Genomic DNA, 19304 nt, shown 5'->3' with positions numbered 1-19304 from the left:
ATCTAGTGTACCATATTTTTTGGACTATAAGTCGCAGTTTTTTTAATAGTTTGCCTGGGGGTGCGACTTATACTCAGGAGCGACTTATGTGTGAAATTATTAACACATTATGATATCATTTCACATGTTATTTTGGTGTTTTGGAGTGACACTGATGGTTTGGTAAACTTCTTAGCATGTTCTTTATGCTATAGTTTTCTCAATAACTCAATAGCTATGGCCAAGTTCGCGTTCTGCCGTGTGTTCAATTGTATTATTGACTTATTTATATTGAAATGCATGCTTTTAGTTTGTGGCGCTTTCACGCCCATGTGGGGGCGTACTTACACTCGTTTGTGTGAAGAAGAGCGCTCACACGCCAGAAGAAGACCGACAGCTACGTAGCTGAGTGAGTGGGCGAGTTAGCGAGAGAGAAACACGGCTGTAAACCTACGTTCATTGTTTATGCTTGTAAAATAGCTCTACAGAGGCAACGCCTGTGTATCATCTTTTCTGTTGTTGTTGTGTGTTTTCCACCCGCGATCGGACACTTAGAGCCAGTTGTGTGGTTGTTTGAACGATGCGCTAATACTAGCAAGCGCATGCTAACCGTTTGTGTCATGTCATTGCTGTAATAGCACCAAATTATCATTTATTTACGTCGATGCGAACCTGTTTGGTATCGAGGACGAAATTGATTCAGCAAATTATACGGACGTCCAGCATCGTCATTTGGGAGTTTAGCCCGCTGAATAGCCAGGACCGAACAGTAGGGTCCTGGTGAAGACAGTATATTCGCATTTCGTTGTTCATGCACTGTACACTGTACATTTATTCAGCATGTTGTTCTCTATTTTATTTTTTATATTAAATTGCCTTTCAAGATGACATGTCTGTTCTATGTGTTGGATTTTATCAAGTAAATTTCCCCCCAAAAATGCGACTTATACTCCAGTGCGACTTGAATATGTTTTTTTTCTCTTCGTTGGGCATTTTATAGCTGGTGCGACTTATAGACCCTACCCACGTGACGTCACAACTCCTTCCTCCTGACTGGTGCCGCCCATTTGTCCGTCAACACATCATGTTTACCTGTTACGGCTACGTACATTCCTCCTATTTACGACGTGTTTTTCTGCTCATTAACATTAATAATCAAAATGGTGAAGGCGTGTGTGGTGGTCGGTTGCAATAACAGAGAAGATAGACGGAGAAGACGGAGAGACTTGAAGTTCTACCGGATTCCGAGAGACCCGGAGAGAAGAGAGCGAGATGGGCTGCTGCAATTCAACGAGAAAACTGGGCTCCAAACGATTACCACAGATTATGTAGTAGTCATTTTATATCTGGTAAGATGCATTTAATATATATTTAGAGGGTTTTGGGCTGACAACCACAATTAAGATCATTGCTAGGCTAATCGCCGACAACATACACGTATGTATGCAGTGAGAGTGCTATCGCTAAACCATATAAACATTAAAAGCCCTAACTCCATTGACAAACGACATGAAATACATTAGACTTGACAGTGGATGTTAGCAATAACAAAAGATTTTGAATTGAAAATTTCATAACTCACCTTTCCAAGCACAAGATAGATTCCTGGCGAATTTTCGTGGACAAGGACCTGTTTCACCCAACCAGCAATGAGGTATTTATAAGCCTCCAAGCTCTTAAAGTTTTTCAAACTTTCGTGAGAATAGGCTGATTTTGTGTGGACAAGATAGTTGTACATATCAGGGTAGCTAGCAGATGTCAGGCAAATACGGCGGAGACAGCGGGTCGAAAAACATCGATTTAGGCATCAAATATGGATCTGGCGAATGGATAAACTGAAGCTTTTCCACATAACGCCTTTTACGCAACGCATCAAGTGAGTTTACGGCATCCGAAAGCACCGGGTCTTCCATGAAATGCATTATAAATTGCTCGATCAATTGAGACCATTGATAATACAGACACAAAATGACGGACAAGGGGGCGGAACCATACAGCGAGCACGTGATTTTTTGACGTTGGTGGGTAGGGTCTATACTGAGGCGCGACTTGTACTCCAAAAAATAAGGTAAATAATCCTATTCCAAAACTAAAATGATGTTTATAATTGTATAATTTTTGTGTCACGTCGGTGTGTAACAATCTGGTATGTGGCGTCAGATTTTACCCGTTCTTTGCATGGCCCACCAACCCAGAACACGAATAATCCGACCAGAAACATGAATAAACCCAAATCAACTCCACTGACCACTTACACATATTTTATTTAGGGCTGTCAAGTTTATCGCAAGAAGGGGCGGTAATTAACTTTTTTAATTAATCATGTTAAAATATTTGATGCGTAGAATTAACGCATGCACCGAATGACCTGTTCATACGTTACCTCAAACAGTTTACAATGACGCCGTTTTAGCAAATTGAGAGCGAAAAGGCAGAGAAATGCGAGTGGACACAGGCGTTCATTGGACTTCGCCTTTTATTGGCCTAAGCTTTGGCAGCCACTACTAACAGTCAAGGTTGCCCAACTACCCATCATGCATTTAGTCGGAGCAAGAGACCATCTTTTTCTTAACACGCTTAATTGAACACAACGCAGAAAATATTGTATAACATTTGCAGCCACTACTGAAAGTCATGGTTACCCACCTACCCATCATGCATTTGGGCGGAGCATGAGACAATCTTTTCTTACCAAGGCTATTTGAACACAACGCAGAACATACTGTATACCATTTGCAGCCACTACTTACAATCATGGTTGCCTAACTTCCAATCATGCATTTGGGCAGAGCAGGAGACGTTCTTTTTCTTAACACGCCATATTGGACACAACGCAGAACATACTGTATACCATTTGCAGCCACCACTGACAGTCACGGTTGCCCAACTTCCCATCATGCATTTGGACGGAACAGTTAAGTCGCTAGAGTATCATTTAGTGAAAGCACATCAAAAACTAGGCCTGAAAGCAGGACTGAATGGGCCCTCGCAATCTATCGCAACTTGGATGTCACGCAACTTGGACAGTGTGCAGGTCAGGGTGGTGGCAGATCGTCCTCTCTAATCATCTCATCAGAACCGAACAAGCTCGAAAGTCGCCTCTTTACATTCACATACCTAAGAGATAAAAAGCCCTATTGGAGAGAGTACTACAAAAAAGGACCAAATAAAGGGTCGTCACGGCAACAGACAGAGAGATGTGGACATGGGCCGTAAAATAAGTATTTCAAAAGGTCTTGAAACTACAATGACCAACCAAAAAAGAACTGGACATATATTAGAAAAATGAGTGACTTTCTATTGCCACTAGTTGGCGCTGTAGGGTTGATGCAAATGACCCCTACAGGACCCTTCAGAGTATGACACAACAAGCACGAGATGTTTGGCGCAGATATGTTGTAGAAGTTATGACTGTTCAAAACTTGTGGTGAGACGAAATGGCTTCAGTCATTTTCACTTCTCCTGTTGGACTCTTCTCCTTCAACCAAACCTCAGTATTTTTCATCAGGCACCTGAACACATGTCTTATGGCTCCCCTGATGCAGGTTTCAGGTGAATATATTTTTTTTCCTTGGAGGAGGAGCCTGTTTAGTAAAAAAAGTCATTTCCTGTTCCCAATAGGGGGCGCCTAATGGGTAATGTTTCAATGCACTCGTGTTAAGGGTGGGATCCCGCACATACATGCCAGATATGAAAAAGATTGAACATTGTATCAAGGAGCTATTAGTCTTTTACTGAGTTTGTCATTTTGCCGAAAAAATGGCCGACTTTGGCACCACGCCCAGGTCAGACCCATGAATGAAAATGCACCATTTTGAAAATTTTAGATCTCCTATGCCTCCTGAACCGTCTCACAAATTTTGAAAATGATCCAACTAACTCCCTCTGTGACAAGGTCTCAAATGTGCACCCTGTTAATTGATAAAAATTTCACATTCGATCAAAATACCCAATTTCATGTTGGGTTTGGAATATGGGTTCATGAGAGTTTTTGAGCAGTTTTGCACAAGGTATCGACTCCCCAAATTTCATTGCTCTACGTTAAAAAAAACCTAATAGGAAACGCCTTTTGGAAAAATTCAAGGGGGCGCCACTGAGCCATTTTGTTACATTTTTTTGTAATGTCGTAAGATTATCGAAATCCACGCAAAGCCACATGTATGTGCAAAATTTGGTGAGTTTTCGTGCATGTTCAGGCCTCCAAATATAAACTGTACTACAAATGGATAAAAAATTCACATTCGATCCAAAATAACCGATTTCCTGTTGGGTTTGGGATATGGTGCCAATGCTTTTTTGGAGCGATTTTGGACAAGGTATAGACTCCCCAAATTTCATCGCTCTACGCTGACAGACCCTAATGTTATAGGACAATTTAAAAATTTCAAGGGGGCGCCACTGAGCCATTTTGTTACATTTTTTTTGCAACGTTGCAAAATTATCAAAATTTACATTCTTCCGCACGTATGTGCAGATTTTGGTGACTTTTCGTGCATGTTCAGGCCTCCAAATTGGCCGTTTTCATTTGCCCTGAAAAAAAAAAAAAAATCCTTTGCAAAACAATAGGGTCTCTGCACGCTTAGTGCTCGGGCCCTAATAATATCCCTATCTCTCAAAAAATAATGTTCACAAAAAGAAAAGCGCTCAATTCAAAGAGAACTGGTACTTGTGTACAGTATGTTGAATATTTATGTCCGTCTTGTGTCTTATCTTTCCATTCCAACAATAATTTGCAGAAAAATATGGCATATTTTAGAGATGGTTTGAATTGCGATTAATCACGATGAATTAATTTTTAAGCTGTGATTAAGTCGATTAAAATTTTTAATCGTCTGACAGCCCTAATTTTAATGTTTTCGGGATACAAACACACACACACACACACAAAAACAAACAAACACAAACACACATTTTTTTCCTCAGGAGCTCCAGGGGTAACGGGCCCGCGAGAGAGCCCTGCGCTTGGGCGAAGCTTTCCTGTCTTCACCTCGCTGCACACTAGAAGGCTGCCCTCGTTTGTCGTGGACACAATTTAGAAGTCTAAGAGATGACTACGGCAATATTGGCTAACAATTTTCAAGCTAGACTGCCGTTATGACGATGTTTTCTTCGTAGTTATGCGAACGACTTATCACGTTATGTTCATACCATAATTTTCATATATTCGTTAACTTTCCTCCAACTTACTTGTCTGCACATGTGGGCATTGATCAGCACACCTCACAGCAAAACTCGTTTTTTGTCTCATTGTAGCTGAGCCGATTTCAGCGGTCTCGCCACTGGGGCTGAAACTTTATCTCCCTTTTCTTTTCATATTTAGGGCCCGAGCACTAAGCGTGCGAAGGCCCTATTGTTTTGCAAAGGATTTTTTTTTTTTTTTTTTTTTTTTTTAATTTATTTTTTTTTTTTTTTCAGGGCAAATGAAAACGGCCAATTTGGAGGCCTGAACATGCACGAAAAGTCACCAAAATTTGCACATACGTGCGGAAAATTGTAAATTTCGATAATTTAACAACGTTGCAAAAAAATGTAACAAAATGGCCCAGTGGCGCCCCCTTGAAATTTTAAAATTGGCCTATAACATTAGGGTTTGTCAGCCTAGAGCAATGAAATTTGGGGGGTCTATACCTTGTCCAAAACCGCTCCAAAAAAGCATTTACACTCATATTCCAAACCCAACAGGAAATCGGTTATTTTGGATCGAATATGAAATTTTTATCGATTTACAGGGTGCACATTTGAGACTTCTTCGCCGAGGGAGTTAGTTGGATCATCTTCAACATTGGTGAGACTGTTCAGGAGACATATGAAATCTTAAGTTTTGAAAATGGTGCGTTTTCATTCACGGGTCTGACCTGGGCGTGGTGCCAAAGTCGGCCATTTTTTCGGCAAAACTACAAATTGAGTAAATGGCTAATAATTCCTTGACACAACTTTCAATCTTTTTCATATCTGCCATGTATATGCGGTATCCCAGCCTGAACACGACTGCATTGAAATATTACCCATTAGGCCTAGCGCCCCCTAGTGAGAACAGGAAATGCCTTTTTTTACGAGACAGTTTCCTCCTCCAAGGGAAAAAAATCTGTTGACCTCAAACCTGCATCAGGGGAGCCTTAAGACCTGTGTTCAGGTGCCTGATGAAAAATATTGAGGTTTCGTTGAAGCGGAGGGGTCCAAACAGGAAAGTGAAAATGATCGTCAACAATTTGTCTCGCAAAATACTTTGAACAGTCATAACTCAGCAGATATACAACATATCTGCGCCAAACTTCCCATGCTTGTTGAGAGTCATACCCTGAAGGGTCCTGTAGGGGTCATTTGCATCAACTCTACAGTGCCAACTAGTGGCGACAGAAAGGAGTTTTAAAAAAGGCCTTTCCTATTGGGTTTTTTCAACGTAGAGCAATGAAATTTGGGGAGTAGATACCTTATGCCTAACTGCTCAAAAAAGCCTCTTGCACCCATATTCCAAATCCAACAGAAAATCGGGTATTTTGGATTGAATGTGAAATTTCTGTCCATTTCTAGTACAATTTACATTTGGAGGCCTGGACATGCACGAAAACTCACCAAATTTTGCACATACATGCGGCTTTGTGTGGATTTCGATAATCTTGCAACGTTACAAAAAAATGTAACAAAATGGCTCAGTGGCGCCCCCTTGAATTTTTCAAAAAGGCGTTTCCTATTAGGTTTTTTTAACGTAGAGCAATGAAATTTGGGGAGTCGATACCTTGTGCAAAACTGCTCCAAAAAGTCTCTTGCACCCATATTCCAAACCCAACAGGAAATCGGGTATTTTGGATCGAATGTGAAATTTTTATCAATTAACAGGGTGCACATTTGAGACCTTGTCACAGAGGGAATCAGTTGGATCATCTTCAAAATTGGTTAGACAATTCAGGAGACATATGAAATCTAAACTTTTCAAAATGGTGCGTTTTCATTCATGGGTCTGACCTGGGCGTGGTGCCAAAGTCGGCCATTTTTTCGGCAAAATGACAAATTCAGTAAAGGACTAATAGCTCCTTGAAACAACGTTCAATCTTTTTCATATCTGGCATGTATATGCGGCATCCCACCCTTAACACGAGTGCATTGAAATATTACTCATTAGGCCTAGCGCCCCCTAGTGGGAACAGGAAATGCCTTTTTTACGAAACAGGGTCCTCCTCCAAGGAAAAAAAATCTATTCACCTCAAACCTGCATCAGGGGAGCCTTAAGACATGTGTTCAGGTGCCTGATGAAAATTATTGAGGTTTGGGTAAAGCAGAAGGGTCCAAAAGGAAAGTGATTATGACTGTCATCATTTTCTCTCTCCACATATTTTGAACAGTGATAACTTGGGAGATGTAGAGGGGGGCTGTCTGCCACCACCCCGACCTGCATACCGTCCGAGTTTGCGTGGCGTCCGAGTTGCGCCAAACTGCGAGGGCCCGTTCAGTCCTGCTTGCAGGCCTAGTGGAAATTGTTTTCCCTGAACTCCTTCGGGGATTTTCTCTGTCTTGAGTGGTCTTTTTTTCCCCCGGTGCTTGGCTGAATGCTGGGGGTTTCAGAAACATGTCGTCTTGTAGTATAACGTTAGGTGGCTACTTAGATCCTGACAATCAGTCAGCAGCACCTATCAGGTGAGGGAGGGAGCGAGCGAGCGAACGAGGTGTGTATATGCCCTACGGAGAGCAACGGCTGGCAGCATACACTGTAAGGTTGTCCTATATTGGGATAGCGTAACGTAATCAAAACACGGAATCACTAAAAACAAGATTTTTGTTTTTTTAATCGACACATTACTTTTACTGGTTAGTGGTTGGAGCATTCTGATGGCCCTGACGGTTTTAAAAGTACGTCCGGGCCATTTTTACAGTCGACCCCTGCCTTTACCAGTTTTTGATTTATCTTGAACACAATCATACAGGGTTACGGAACCGAATATGTAACCTCCACCTTCCTTAAGTTTTACTTACTTGTGAAGGCAACAAAAAAAAATCAGCAAATTTGCTGGTCGGAGTAGCATGAGTAGATGAAAAATGCCTTTTTTTGTTTTAGAGGCAAAATTTCACCACGCCTTTTGTCTGAAGTCATCTTAGACATAGATATGCATGATATAATTTTTTCTGTTTTTTGAATTGGTTTGAACTTGTTCGACTGTGAAATTATTAAAAAAAAAAAGCATGTCTCTTAATTTTTACTCCTAACAGATCTGAAATAACAGTAGCGGATAAAAGTACATCAATTAGGTCCACCAGCAGCTCTCTACTCCTCGCCACTTCGTCTTCCAAGCTGAGTAGCACATCGCTCCACTCTACTCCAGAGTCACCCACCCAAGCCATCATCCCTTCCACAACGTCTATAACCAGCACCCCCACACTGGCTCGACATAGCACTGCAGCCCCAACTACTCCTTTCTCCAACACTGACCGAAGCCTGTCGTCATCAGCCGGGATTGTGGAGACCACTGACGTCACCACCTCGATTCTGGAAACGAGCACAGCCACCGTGGTCGTCACCACACCGACCCAAAGCCCTACTGTTCCTTACATCCTCAGCGACCCGACAAGAAGCCCGGGGTCTCTCTACACCACTCAAAAACAAACAGACAGGGTGACCACAGAGGGAGTGACGACAACAACACCCACTCATGTCCTAGCCACGAAAGCAACTCCAACAAGTGAGTAATAACCAAGTGTTATTTTAAAATTTTGGAAAAAAAAAAAAAAAAAAAAAAAACATCATATACCGAGTATACTGTAAATTAACATGAAACATGCTGGCAGAACTTTAACTCATTGACTGCCTGGGCGATTGACGTCCAATCCATTTGAACTGGACGGGCTGGCAGCAAAGGAACGAATATTTTTTCGCTGGCAGCCCTCCCAGTTCAAATTGACTTCACGCTTACTGGTGATTAACCAATTTTAATCTAGTCTACTAGCAGAGAGGGATAGTAACACATTACATTTACTCCGGTACATTTACTTGAGTAAGTTTTTGAGGAAAAATGTCCTTTTAAGAGTAATTTTATCACGCCATATTTTTTGCTTTTACTTGAATAGATTCGTGAAGAAGAAACGCTACTATTACCCTGCTACTTTGGACTAAACTACCAGTTTCACCAATGAGATGACGCAATCATAATCACATGAGTCAATTATATCAATCATATGTAACAATAAAGTCATATAACAGTCGGACGTCATATGATCACGCCAGCCTGTTCAATCACATAACGTCTTTAAAGCGCTACACAAATTAAACTATTTGACACAGAGTCGACATTACAAGAAAGCGCGGATGTGTTTGAAACTTTCTCTCAGTTTTTGTTTGGCAGCGATTTATTTGACACCGATAGACTCTATTTCAATTGATGGAAGGAATGATGTTTTTTCCTCACTAGAGGGCATGATTGCTCTTTGGACAGGTAATGTTTCATTTTTCTAGTTTGAATTTGATGATTTTTCTTAATTTTTTGGGCTTAATATGGTCATGTAATCAGTTACAGTTATAGCACAGTATAATAATAACAGTTCATATAGATGATGTTGGCTGAGGAAACAAAAAAATATCTGTTTGAAAAATTATCACACTGTAAGCTAGGGGTGTGACAAAATATCGAAATGGTGATATATTGTGGCACTTTGTATTAAAAGGTACCGTAATTTCCCGAATATAACGCGCACTTTTTTTCCCCAAAATTTACTCGTAAAATCATGGCTGCGCGTTATTCACGGGTACAGGGACGGAGACAGAAAAAATTCATCGTGATTCATGTTCCATTGTAAGCATGGACCAGCACAATATTATCTAATCCGAACGACAGTGATATAATAATCAAGTTTCATGTGGTAAATAATCGTTTTCATGATATTTTTCACATCTAATAAAATTAAAATGTTTTTTGTACTATTCATTTATTATTTACCGGTACATTTTTCTTACCTTTGCATTGCAACATGGCGGCACACGGCGATGTTGTCTTTAAGAGAACGGATACAGCGATCCGTTTCGTATAGATGTTGACCGTGTGGCAAGCTAGGACAGGAGTCTGAAGAAGAGTGTCGAACCACTGAGCCAAGCCGCGTTGTTTTATTTACATTGAAACTCACAAAGTAACAACGTACGTCTTGCACGCAAATCGCGGGACATTTGTTTACTTCCGGCTGTTCCCTTAACTAAACTCTTCCCCCCCGGGAACTACACAACTTGCCAACATTAGTTCCGCTGTTGAATTCTGTTAAAACTTGCTAAAACTCCTTACTTTGTGAAAATTATTATCGTATACTGTGAGCAATTTTAACACCGAAAATTAATATTCTATTTTTTTTTTTAATATTTGACAAAAGGATTAAAAAAAAAAAAAAAAAAAAAAAAAGTTCGAGACACGAGACTCATATTTATTGGTGCTAAAATTAGGGTGCGGTTTATGCACGGGTACAAGAATTTTCCCTAGATTTTACAGGTAAAGTTGGGGTGTGCGCTATACACGGGTGCGCCTTATATTCGGGAAATTACGGTAATCGATATGCTCCTGCCAAAAATCAATATATATAAATATAATAATAATATGTAAAACATAATGTATAAAAAGGTGTCAATGTTTAAAAAAATATATATATACCCAACAAGTAGCTACCCAAATCTTCCACCATCATAGTGTCTCTGTTAACTCTATGGCTGCCATTGATGACTCTAGACACCCAATCATTATAAACTGGGAGGAACCAGAAACCAGAGCATATACAGTAGGAGTGGGAACCTCTTGGTTCCCTTACGATAAGATACGATTTGCGATACAAAGCTCACGATAACAATGATCTGACGATATGGCGATACAACGATTATCGATACATTGGCAGGAAATCATTCTAAGATATTCTACAAGCAACTAATAAACAGAAAAACAAGCTTCTGCTGTGAATTGGAATGAGTTAATCACTAGTAGACGTCCAATCCATTTGAACTGGGAGGGTGGCAGCGAATGAACGAATGTTTATTCCCTGCCATCCCTCCCACTTCAAACGGATTGAACGTCTATGGCCGTCAGTGGCAGCCAATGCCAGGCAATGAGGTAATTTTGGCCCATGTAAGTTCATTTACCTGTTGATTTTCAGTGACTTCCTGTTGATTATGTGGTATTTTATGGGTCACTTCCTGTTTATTTAGAGTTAAACAGGAAGTGACCTGTTCATTTTGAGTTGCAGAACAGGAAGTGACTTGAGAATCACCCAAATGAATAGGCAGTGACTCAAACTCAACAGGAAATGGCCTGTAAATGCCTTATAATGAACAGAAGGTGACCTGTAAATGTCCCGAAAATCGGACCGAATCACTGTGAATGCTCTGGTTTTGAATGAACGAACGTTTCCCAGTCTAAATGGATTGGGCGTCGAGCACCGTCAATGGCAGCCTTAGAGTTAACTGAGACACTAATATGGTGAAAGATTTTGGTAGCAACTTGATGGTTCCGTTGTTTTTTTTGTTTTGTTTTGTTTTAATATTGACCCCTTTTTAAAACGATTTCTCGATTCTTGACAGGAGCATATCGATAACTTTTTGGAATACAAAGTATCACGATATATCACCATTTCGATATTTTGTCACATCCCTAATATACAGCCAGTCTATCTGAATTTTGGGGCATTTACAGGTCAATTTTGTTGAGTTTGAGTCACTGACTATTAATTTAGGGGAGATTCACGGATCACCTCCTGTTCTGTAACCCAAAATCAACAGGAAGTGACCCATTAATGCCCCAAATTCGACAGAAAGTGACTGAAAATCAACAGCAAATGACCTGAAATACCCCCAAATTAAACACGTTGCTTGCCGTTGATCACCATAGACGTCCAATCCGTTTGGCATAGGATGAATGGCAGTGAATGCCCTCCCAGTTCAAATGGATTGGACATCTACTAGGGATAAACTTACAGCAGAAGGATGAAAATAGCTTGTTTTTCCTGTTTATTAGTTGTTTTGTAGAATATTGTAGAATGATTTCCTGACCAATGTATCGATAATCGTTGTATCGTCATATCGTGAGATCGTTATCGGGAGCTTTTTATTGCAAATCGTATCGTATCATGGGGTGCCAAGAGGTTCCCTCCCCCACTATAAACAGTTACTCACAAAGTTACTCATCACTTGAGTATTCTTTTCACCTGATACTCACCTCTGTCTACTTGTAATAATCTAATAAACCAATTTAAATTCACAGCAGAAGAATGACAATAGCCACATGATTGGTTGTCTATCATTTTCAGTAGCACTGAAATGGTGAACATAGTCCAGTTCATTTTCTTGATCAGTCATTCTCAAAATTTTCAGGCTCTCCCTCGTGGTATGTTGTTAAACAAAAAAATCCATCAAAATAACCAACTTGGAAATATAGTTTTATAGCAGTCCCAAGCATTCAGGGACAATACAGCTTCTTATATGCAATCAAATATTTCTTAAAATTTATCCAAGTACTCTTGAATTTTTTTCAGTATTCACGAAATCATTGAAATACTTGTAGATGTACTGAAATACTCCCTAAAAATGATATTAATACGCCTAAATATCCGGAAAATAATTCCTAAACGTCAACTTAATGCTTTCAGGTCTACTGAAACATTCATGAAAGGTTAAATAATTAAAAGAAACAAAGTTATAGATGTACTGAAAAATTAATTGACCAAGTAATTCCTAAAAATTAAATACATTTTTTCTAGATGTCCTGAAATACTTCCTAATGTTTGCTAAATACTAAAATACTCACTAAAGTTTATCTTAATCTCTAGGTGTAAGTACTCTTAAATATAAGGAAATGAAAACTGCACTTAAATAACAATTCAAAATGTACTGCTGATTTTTATGTATATATATATATATAATATGGTGTAAGTATTTAAACAATGGCATAAAAGCCACTTAAACAGTATAAACACCTTGTCGCTATACTTAAAAGATTTCTTTGCATACGAATACAAGGACGCCCTGTACCCACAGTATTAGTCATATACACATTTTTAGCAGCAATTGACATCCATCCCAGTTTTGTCACTAACGCCTTACTAAGTAACGCGTTACTGTAATCTGATTACTTTCTTTCAGTAACGAGTAATCTAACGCGTTCATTTTTCCAAAGCAGTAATCTGATTAAAGTTAGTTCACTTCATGTCTGTGCGTGACTATTTTGTTATTGCCTCATAATGTATGTAGAATGAAGAAGATTTCAGTCATATACGAAGAGCATTTTGAACAGAGAATGTTCTAAAGGTTCCCGCGACGTGTTTGTTTTCATGGTAACCGCTCACAGTTACGTCCTGTTATGGTCTCAAGTCACACACGCTAAGTCTTTTGGGACTGAGGAAGGCGTATGCCAGCGTGGATGCACATTCAAGCCCAGTGCAGCCACCTGTTTAGATGTGCGAGGGAATGTTGATCTGTGTGCGTCCATGAGTGAATGTGATGATTTTTCCTTCATTCTGGAGGGTTCCAGCGATAGGTTGGAGCTGGTACATGCACGGCCGTTTAGTAGCTTTGCCGTTGCAACGGCGGGTAGTCGTCGCTCAGAGTTGGCAGCATTGTTTACATCAAATTCGTGTTGCACATTTATGCCGCGAGGTGACCTGTTCGTTTACCATCTTTGGGATGTGTTGTCAGTTCGACTGAATGTAAAGTGCTTAGCGACCGCCACGTTTTGTGGCCAAATTGACCGTGTGTGTGTACGGCGTATTTCCGGGTTGTGCGCGCCCGCCCCCACCTTTGTTTTTATTGATCTGTGCAGTTCATTTGCGTGTTATTGATTATTGTGCAGTCAATTTGCATTATTTTACATTGGCACTAATATGCTGTTAACCGTACCCCCTAAACCCTAACCCGAAATTCAGAATTTTTGACATTAGGCTTAATCTTTGAGTTGGCGGGGTTTAATTAATTGGTGGAGTTGATATCAACAAGTTCCATGCAGTTTGTCAGATATTTGTGTGTTTCAGGGCTCCAGAATGACTAAGCTCGCGCGAGTCAATGGTGGTTGAAATCAAGTCCATTGACTAATTAAACCTCTGCTAACTCGAAGATTAAGCCTTATGTGAAAAATTCTGATCGTCCCCTTTAAATTCAATTATCGGAAAGTCAATTACACGCGATTACATTTTTCTGGTGTCATTCTTATGTTGAGGCAGCAAAGGGAGAAAAATTGGTCAAACGTAACCGATAAATTACTTTTAAAGTATCTTACTCTGTTAAGTAAGTAATCAGTAAAGTAACTAGATTACTTTTTTGAGGTGTAATCAGTAATTGGTAATTAAATTACTTTTTCAAGTAGTCTGTGACAACACTCATCCATCCATACGTTCAAAATTCCTTAATCCTGTTTAATGATTTGGGGAAGTGGTAATCAATTGTAATGTACCAAGTACTAAGATAGGTTGTTTATTTATTAAAACATTGTTTGTGTCTTCATGAACAGAAGCAGACCCTTGCATGTCAGACCCATGCATGAATGGAGGGACGTGCATGAGCTACAAACATCATCAGTTCTCATGTGGGTGTCAGCAGGCCTGGACGGGCCCTACTTGTAATCAGGGTGAGCTTCCAATACATCTTATAGGAAAGAGCGCCCCCCCCCACCCCCCCCCAAAAAAAAAAAAAAGGTGCAGATTTAGGTTTTATTTACAAACTGGCACCATAAATTGAGCTAAATATGGATCAGTTGGATAATGACATTGTAATTAGCATCAAGTCTTAGATGGCTAAAAGGCGATTGTATGTACAGATATGGATGAGTGTGAAAAGGATCCCTGTCCTGTTGGCTCCACATGCATAAACACAAGGGGTTCCTTCAGCTGTGAGTGTCCGCTGGGCTTCGACCTGGAGGACGGACGCACGTGCACTAAAAGTAACCTTTTAATAAATTGAAATTGTCCTATTGCAAACTCCTTTATTTAGCTCTCGTTGTATTTTGTCCCTCCACAGCAAAAACCTTTTTAGGAACATTCAGTGTGTCACATCACCAAAGTCTCTTCAAGAATGCCACAATACATGAGATCCAGAGGGAGATTATTCAACTGGTGAGAAATTTACGCAGTGAACGCTCAAAAGTTGAACAGTTTGTTCTCGTGCGATTGGATTTAGAAAATAAGTGAAATTTATCATCGCTCAAAATATTAACTAGTATTTTAATATTCTTAACTGTCACTGGATGATTTTATGATTACTTGATTACTACAAAATGACAAAGGTGTTCCTCACACATGCAAAAATGTTTAACTACTTTGAAGCATTTCTTTAACGTTCTTAATTTTATGTACTTCTTTCATGTTTTTTACATCTCACTGATGTCCTCTCTTCATCTCAGCTAAATGCCTCCTTGTCCTCCCTCAGAGGTTACAGTCGCTCCACCCTCAGTAAGAAGTAAGTTCATGACACATTACTTTTAAATCCACTTTCAAGCAACAATATATGTAACTAAATAAGGGGCTATTTGTCAAAATAATACTGTACATAGACTCATACAAAGACCTCGTCTCCACAGAGAACAACAGGACGGCGTTTATATATCGGCCGTCAACATGTTCTCCAGCTCCTCTAACGTGACGAGTACGGAGGTCTCCAATAGTGTCCAGATGTATTTAAAAAACTGCAGTTCTTCACACTCTCACTGCCACATGGTGCTGCAACACAGACTCACTTATCATGGTAAGGAAAAAAGCATGAAACGTCTGTTTATCACAAGAAAAGTCACTGTCAGAGCCATTTGAGCTATCATGTTGAGGAACTTAACATAATGTTGCATGATTGCATTCTACCGCTAGATGTCGCGTTTTAGTGACAGACAGGACTACAATTATTTTCTTGATGGATAGACTGTAGTTTTGTTAAGTCTTCAGGGAGCCAGTTATATTATATCAAGGGCATAGGTTTGCATAGGAACAGTAGGGATATAACATTACCAACTCTTCAGGATGCTCAAAGTTGCCCCACCAACTTTTATGCAACTTTATTTGCATTATATAACGAGTTCAGTTATTCTGTATAGGTCATGTCGATTATTTTCGTAAATGTTGTAAGCAGTGTTGTTAATCTTACTTTAAAAAAGTACTTAACTACACTTACAAATTACTTCTCCCAAAAAGTAATTGCGTTAGTAACTCAGTTACCTGAATGTAAGAGTAATTACTTACTTGGTAAAGTAACTGGTGATAATTTTCATGTTTTTTTTCTCCCCCCCCCCCCCCCCCCCCCCCAAAAAAAAAAAACAAACAGGTCACACAATGTGAAGTTAAGCGGTTTTTGGGACAATTGGCCCTAGCCCAATTCTTTACCCTAAACTCAACTAGACACAGGGGTATTGCAGATATTACGATAACTAGATAGCAACCTTTGCTATGTGTGAAAGTCATTTAATGTTGTGAATCAACCGTTAAAGTTAATATTTCTCCCGTTATTGCATTAGTTCCCTTCTGTCTATTTTCGACATGTATAAGTTTTAAAACTATTTCATCATTTAAAGATAGATTTAAGTCAAGATTTTGCCGATTTAGGAGCATTTTAGATAAAAAGTTTTTTAGGTTCGCTAGGAAGGTTCTCTACAGCAGAGCCTTTCTGAGAAGTCTACTGCTTTAAAATGGCGGCTGTTTACTAACGCACCTAGTTCTTTATTATACATGTTGCTAATGCCGCCGTGTCTGTCATTTGCATCTAGTTCTGTATATATGTGATATCTACCTAAGCATCATGTGGGCATAGTTTGTAGGCTATTGGCTACAGTCAGGTATTATTGGAGCCACCTAGCATAGTAGGATCGCGTTTGCAACGGCGTCACACTCCCTTGCCTCCTCCCCACTCCTGCTCTGCTCTCTCGTCTCCGTGAGTCCGTCTTTTTCAGACTTTTCTCGCGTCAGTCAACCGACATCGTAACGCATAGTAACGCACGCCTTTCCTGCCTCAGTAACGGTAACGGCGTTGCCAAAATGAGAAAAGTAATTAGATTACTCAATTCTGAAGAAAATAACATTGTTAGTAACGCCGTTATATTCTAACGCCGTTATTAACAACACTGGTTGTAAGGATAGAACAGACACTACCATTATTAAAGCCTGGTTTTAAAACCAACCTATCTTAGCCAGTTAAAATAAAAATTCATGCTTAAAAAACTAACCACATATCCTTGTTTATATTTGTACATAAATTGTACATTTTATTTAATTTTTTTGTTTTTGTTTTTTACCTAGATATAAAATTAGTCCGGAAAAAAATAATACAAAGATGAGTAAAAAAAGAAAAAGGCAAGAATCCATCACAAAATGTGCCACTTTTGATATTTTCCTAATCATTTTTGGAATAAAAAGACATGAGAAATGCTTGATAGTAAATTAACGCTGACACATAATCTTAAAACTATCGCAAAAATTAAATAATTTCTTTTTTTGTGGGGGGTGGGGTGGGGTGGGGGGGCAACAAGTTATACCAGATTAGCAGTTTTTTGGTCTGTCCACAAAATCACTGTTGTGTTAAAACCATATAAATATACTTATGAAAGGGAACAAAAATAGACTAAAACTATTGAATCCAAAAATGATTATACATAGACTTCGTAATGTATTGACGGGACACGGGGCACGGGGCCAATAAATAGGGGGCCTGCATCGTTGGCGAGGCCATCAAAGCTGACCGAGTGGAATTGCAGACAAAGAGCTTTTTTCGTTGAAAAAATTGTGAATAAATGCTTAAATCCCTGAATTTTTTTTATAGACATGGACGTAAAACAGTCTCGATTCTTGGTTAAAAGCAAAAAAAAAAAAAAAAAACGTGCAGTTAGCATTTATTTTACGTAAATATGTCAAAGTACAATGCTAGTCTGTTAGTGAATGTAGCTAGCAGCCGCTTTATGTAAACGGAGCTTTTCCGGTGAAAATTATTGTGAATAACTGCTTAAATCCCCAAATTCTTTATAGATATGGACGTAAAACAGTTGGGCTTGACGTAAAACAGTTGGGCTTGTTTGTTTGATTTCCTGATAGTAACGTGACATCACACGTAAGGACACGTAAGGCTGTACTTAAAGGGGAATGAGCATAGCCAAACAACGCATAGTCAAAGCAGGCTGAAAAGACTTTTTGGTTTCATTAAAAAAAAAAAAAAAAAAATTCCGACATGGTCAAAATTGCGTCGGACATCGTGAACCATTTATGTAACGGTAAATTTTCTGTAAACTGCCCAAATGTAGTATATTGTCATGTATTGTCATATTGTTATTCTTGAAACAATGTCAGCCATATTTACACTCGAATAAGAGTTGCATTACTTTAAGTCCATATGACTTTCAGATGACCACTCAAAGTGGTCATCTGAAAAATTCCCTTGAATGTAAGTCAAAAAGTATTGTGTGAAAAGAATACTCATGTCATGAGCAATTGCTTAAAATGTCAGATTTTTTTTAACCATAACTTCATCTATATGAAATGTTATTTTCTAATGCTACCGTATAAGCTAATACATGACAATATTTGGTAAATTATCGAATTCCCCCTGGAAAAATGAAACATCAGTCGTCCAATAAGCAAGAGTGCCCTCAGGTGGCACAGATAAACATACTCTCAAGAATGAAAGGAAAACGAGCATCACTCAGGTTTCAATATTGTGGATTTTAACGGAGGCGAAGTGCTACGTAAAGTAGCAGTTTATTCAGCTACATTAGCCCTACGAAATAATACGACTTTTATTCTCGTCGTAATACTACGAGGAAAAAAGTCCAACTTTTACTCCGAGCAAAAAAAAATTATTTCGTTGAGCTAATTTGGCTGAATAAACTGCTACTTACTTTATGTAGCGCTTCGCCGCTGTTAAAATCCACAATATTGAAAGCAGCTTGTGTTTTACAATCAGTTTTATACATCAGGAAAAGAAAATCTTTTATATTTGGCTCATCTACATCTAATAAATTATCAATAGTGTGATTTATAGACTACCAACGCTTTGTCGTAGCTCCCAGCTAGGTAGTAGCATAGACTTCACAATACATTGATGGGACATGGGGCGCGTTGCTAATTATGAGGTCCTATCTCTGTCAAAGCTGACAGAGTGGAAACACAAAGTGCTTTTTACGTTGAAAATTCTTGTGAATAAATGCTTAAATCTCTGAATTCGTTTTAGATATGGACGTAAAACAGTGGATTCTTGGTTAAATGAAAAAAAAAAAAACCGGGCAGTTAGCATTTATTTTACGCAAATATGTCGAATGTGCTGCTAGTCTTTAAGCCACTGTGGCGCCTCCTTATCACCACAAAGAGCTTTTTACGTAGAAAATTGTTGTGAATAAATGCTTAAATCCCTGAATTCT

At 39.2% G+C, this 19304-nt stretch overlaps 1 protein-coding gene across 1 annotated transcript in view; it reads left to right on the top strand.

Moving 5' to 3' along the window:
• LOC130927212 (protein HEG-like) overlaps positions 1-19304 on the top strand; it is a 51358-nt gene that overhangs the window by 12087 nt on the left and 19967 nt on the right. Inside the window, exons 3-8 of the mRNA XM_057852868.1 lie at positions 8182-8651; positions 14433-14549; positions 14739-14861; positions 14939-15033; positions 15321-15376; positions 15498-15661. Of these exons, the coding sequence (XP_057708851.1) occupies positions 8182-8651; positions 14433-14549; positions 14739-14861; positions 14939-15033; positions 15321-15376; positions 15498-15661 (1025 nt within the window). The remainder of the gene's footprint in view (positions 1-8181; positions 8652-14432; positions 14550-14738; positions 14862-14938; positions 15034-15320; positions 15377-15497; positions 15662-19304) is intronic.

The sequence above is a fragment of the Corythoichthys intestinalis genome, chromosome 12 (assembly GCF_030265065.1).
Source record: "Corythoichthys intestinalis isolate RoL2023-P3 chromosome 12, ASM3026506v1, whole genome shotgun sequence".
Classification (NCBI taxonomy): Eukaryota; Metazoa; Chordata; class Actinopteri; order Syngnathiformes; family Syngnathidae; genus Corythoichthys; species Corythoichthys intestinalis.
The sequence above is the reverse complement of the archived record's forward strand: the minus strand, read 5'-3'. Positions and strand labels throughout refer to the sequence as shown.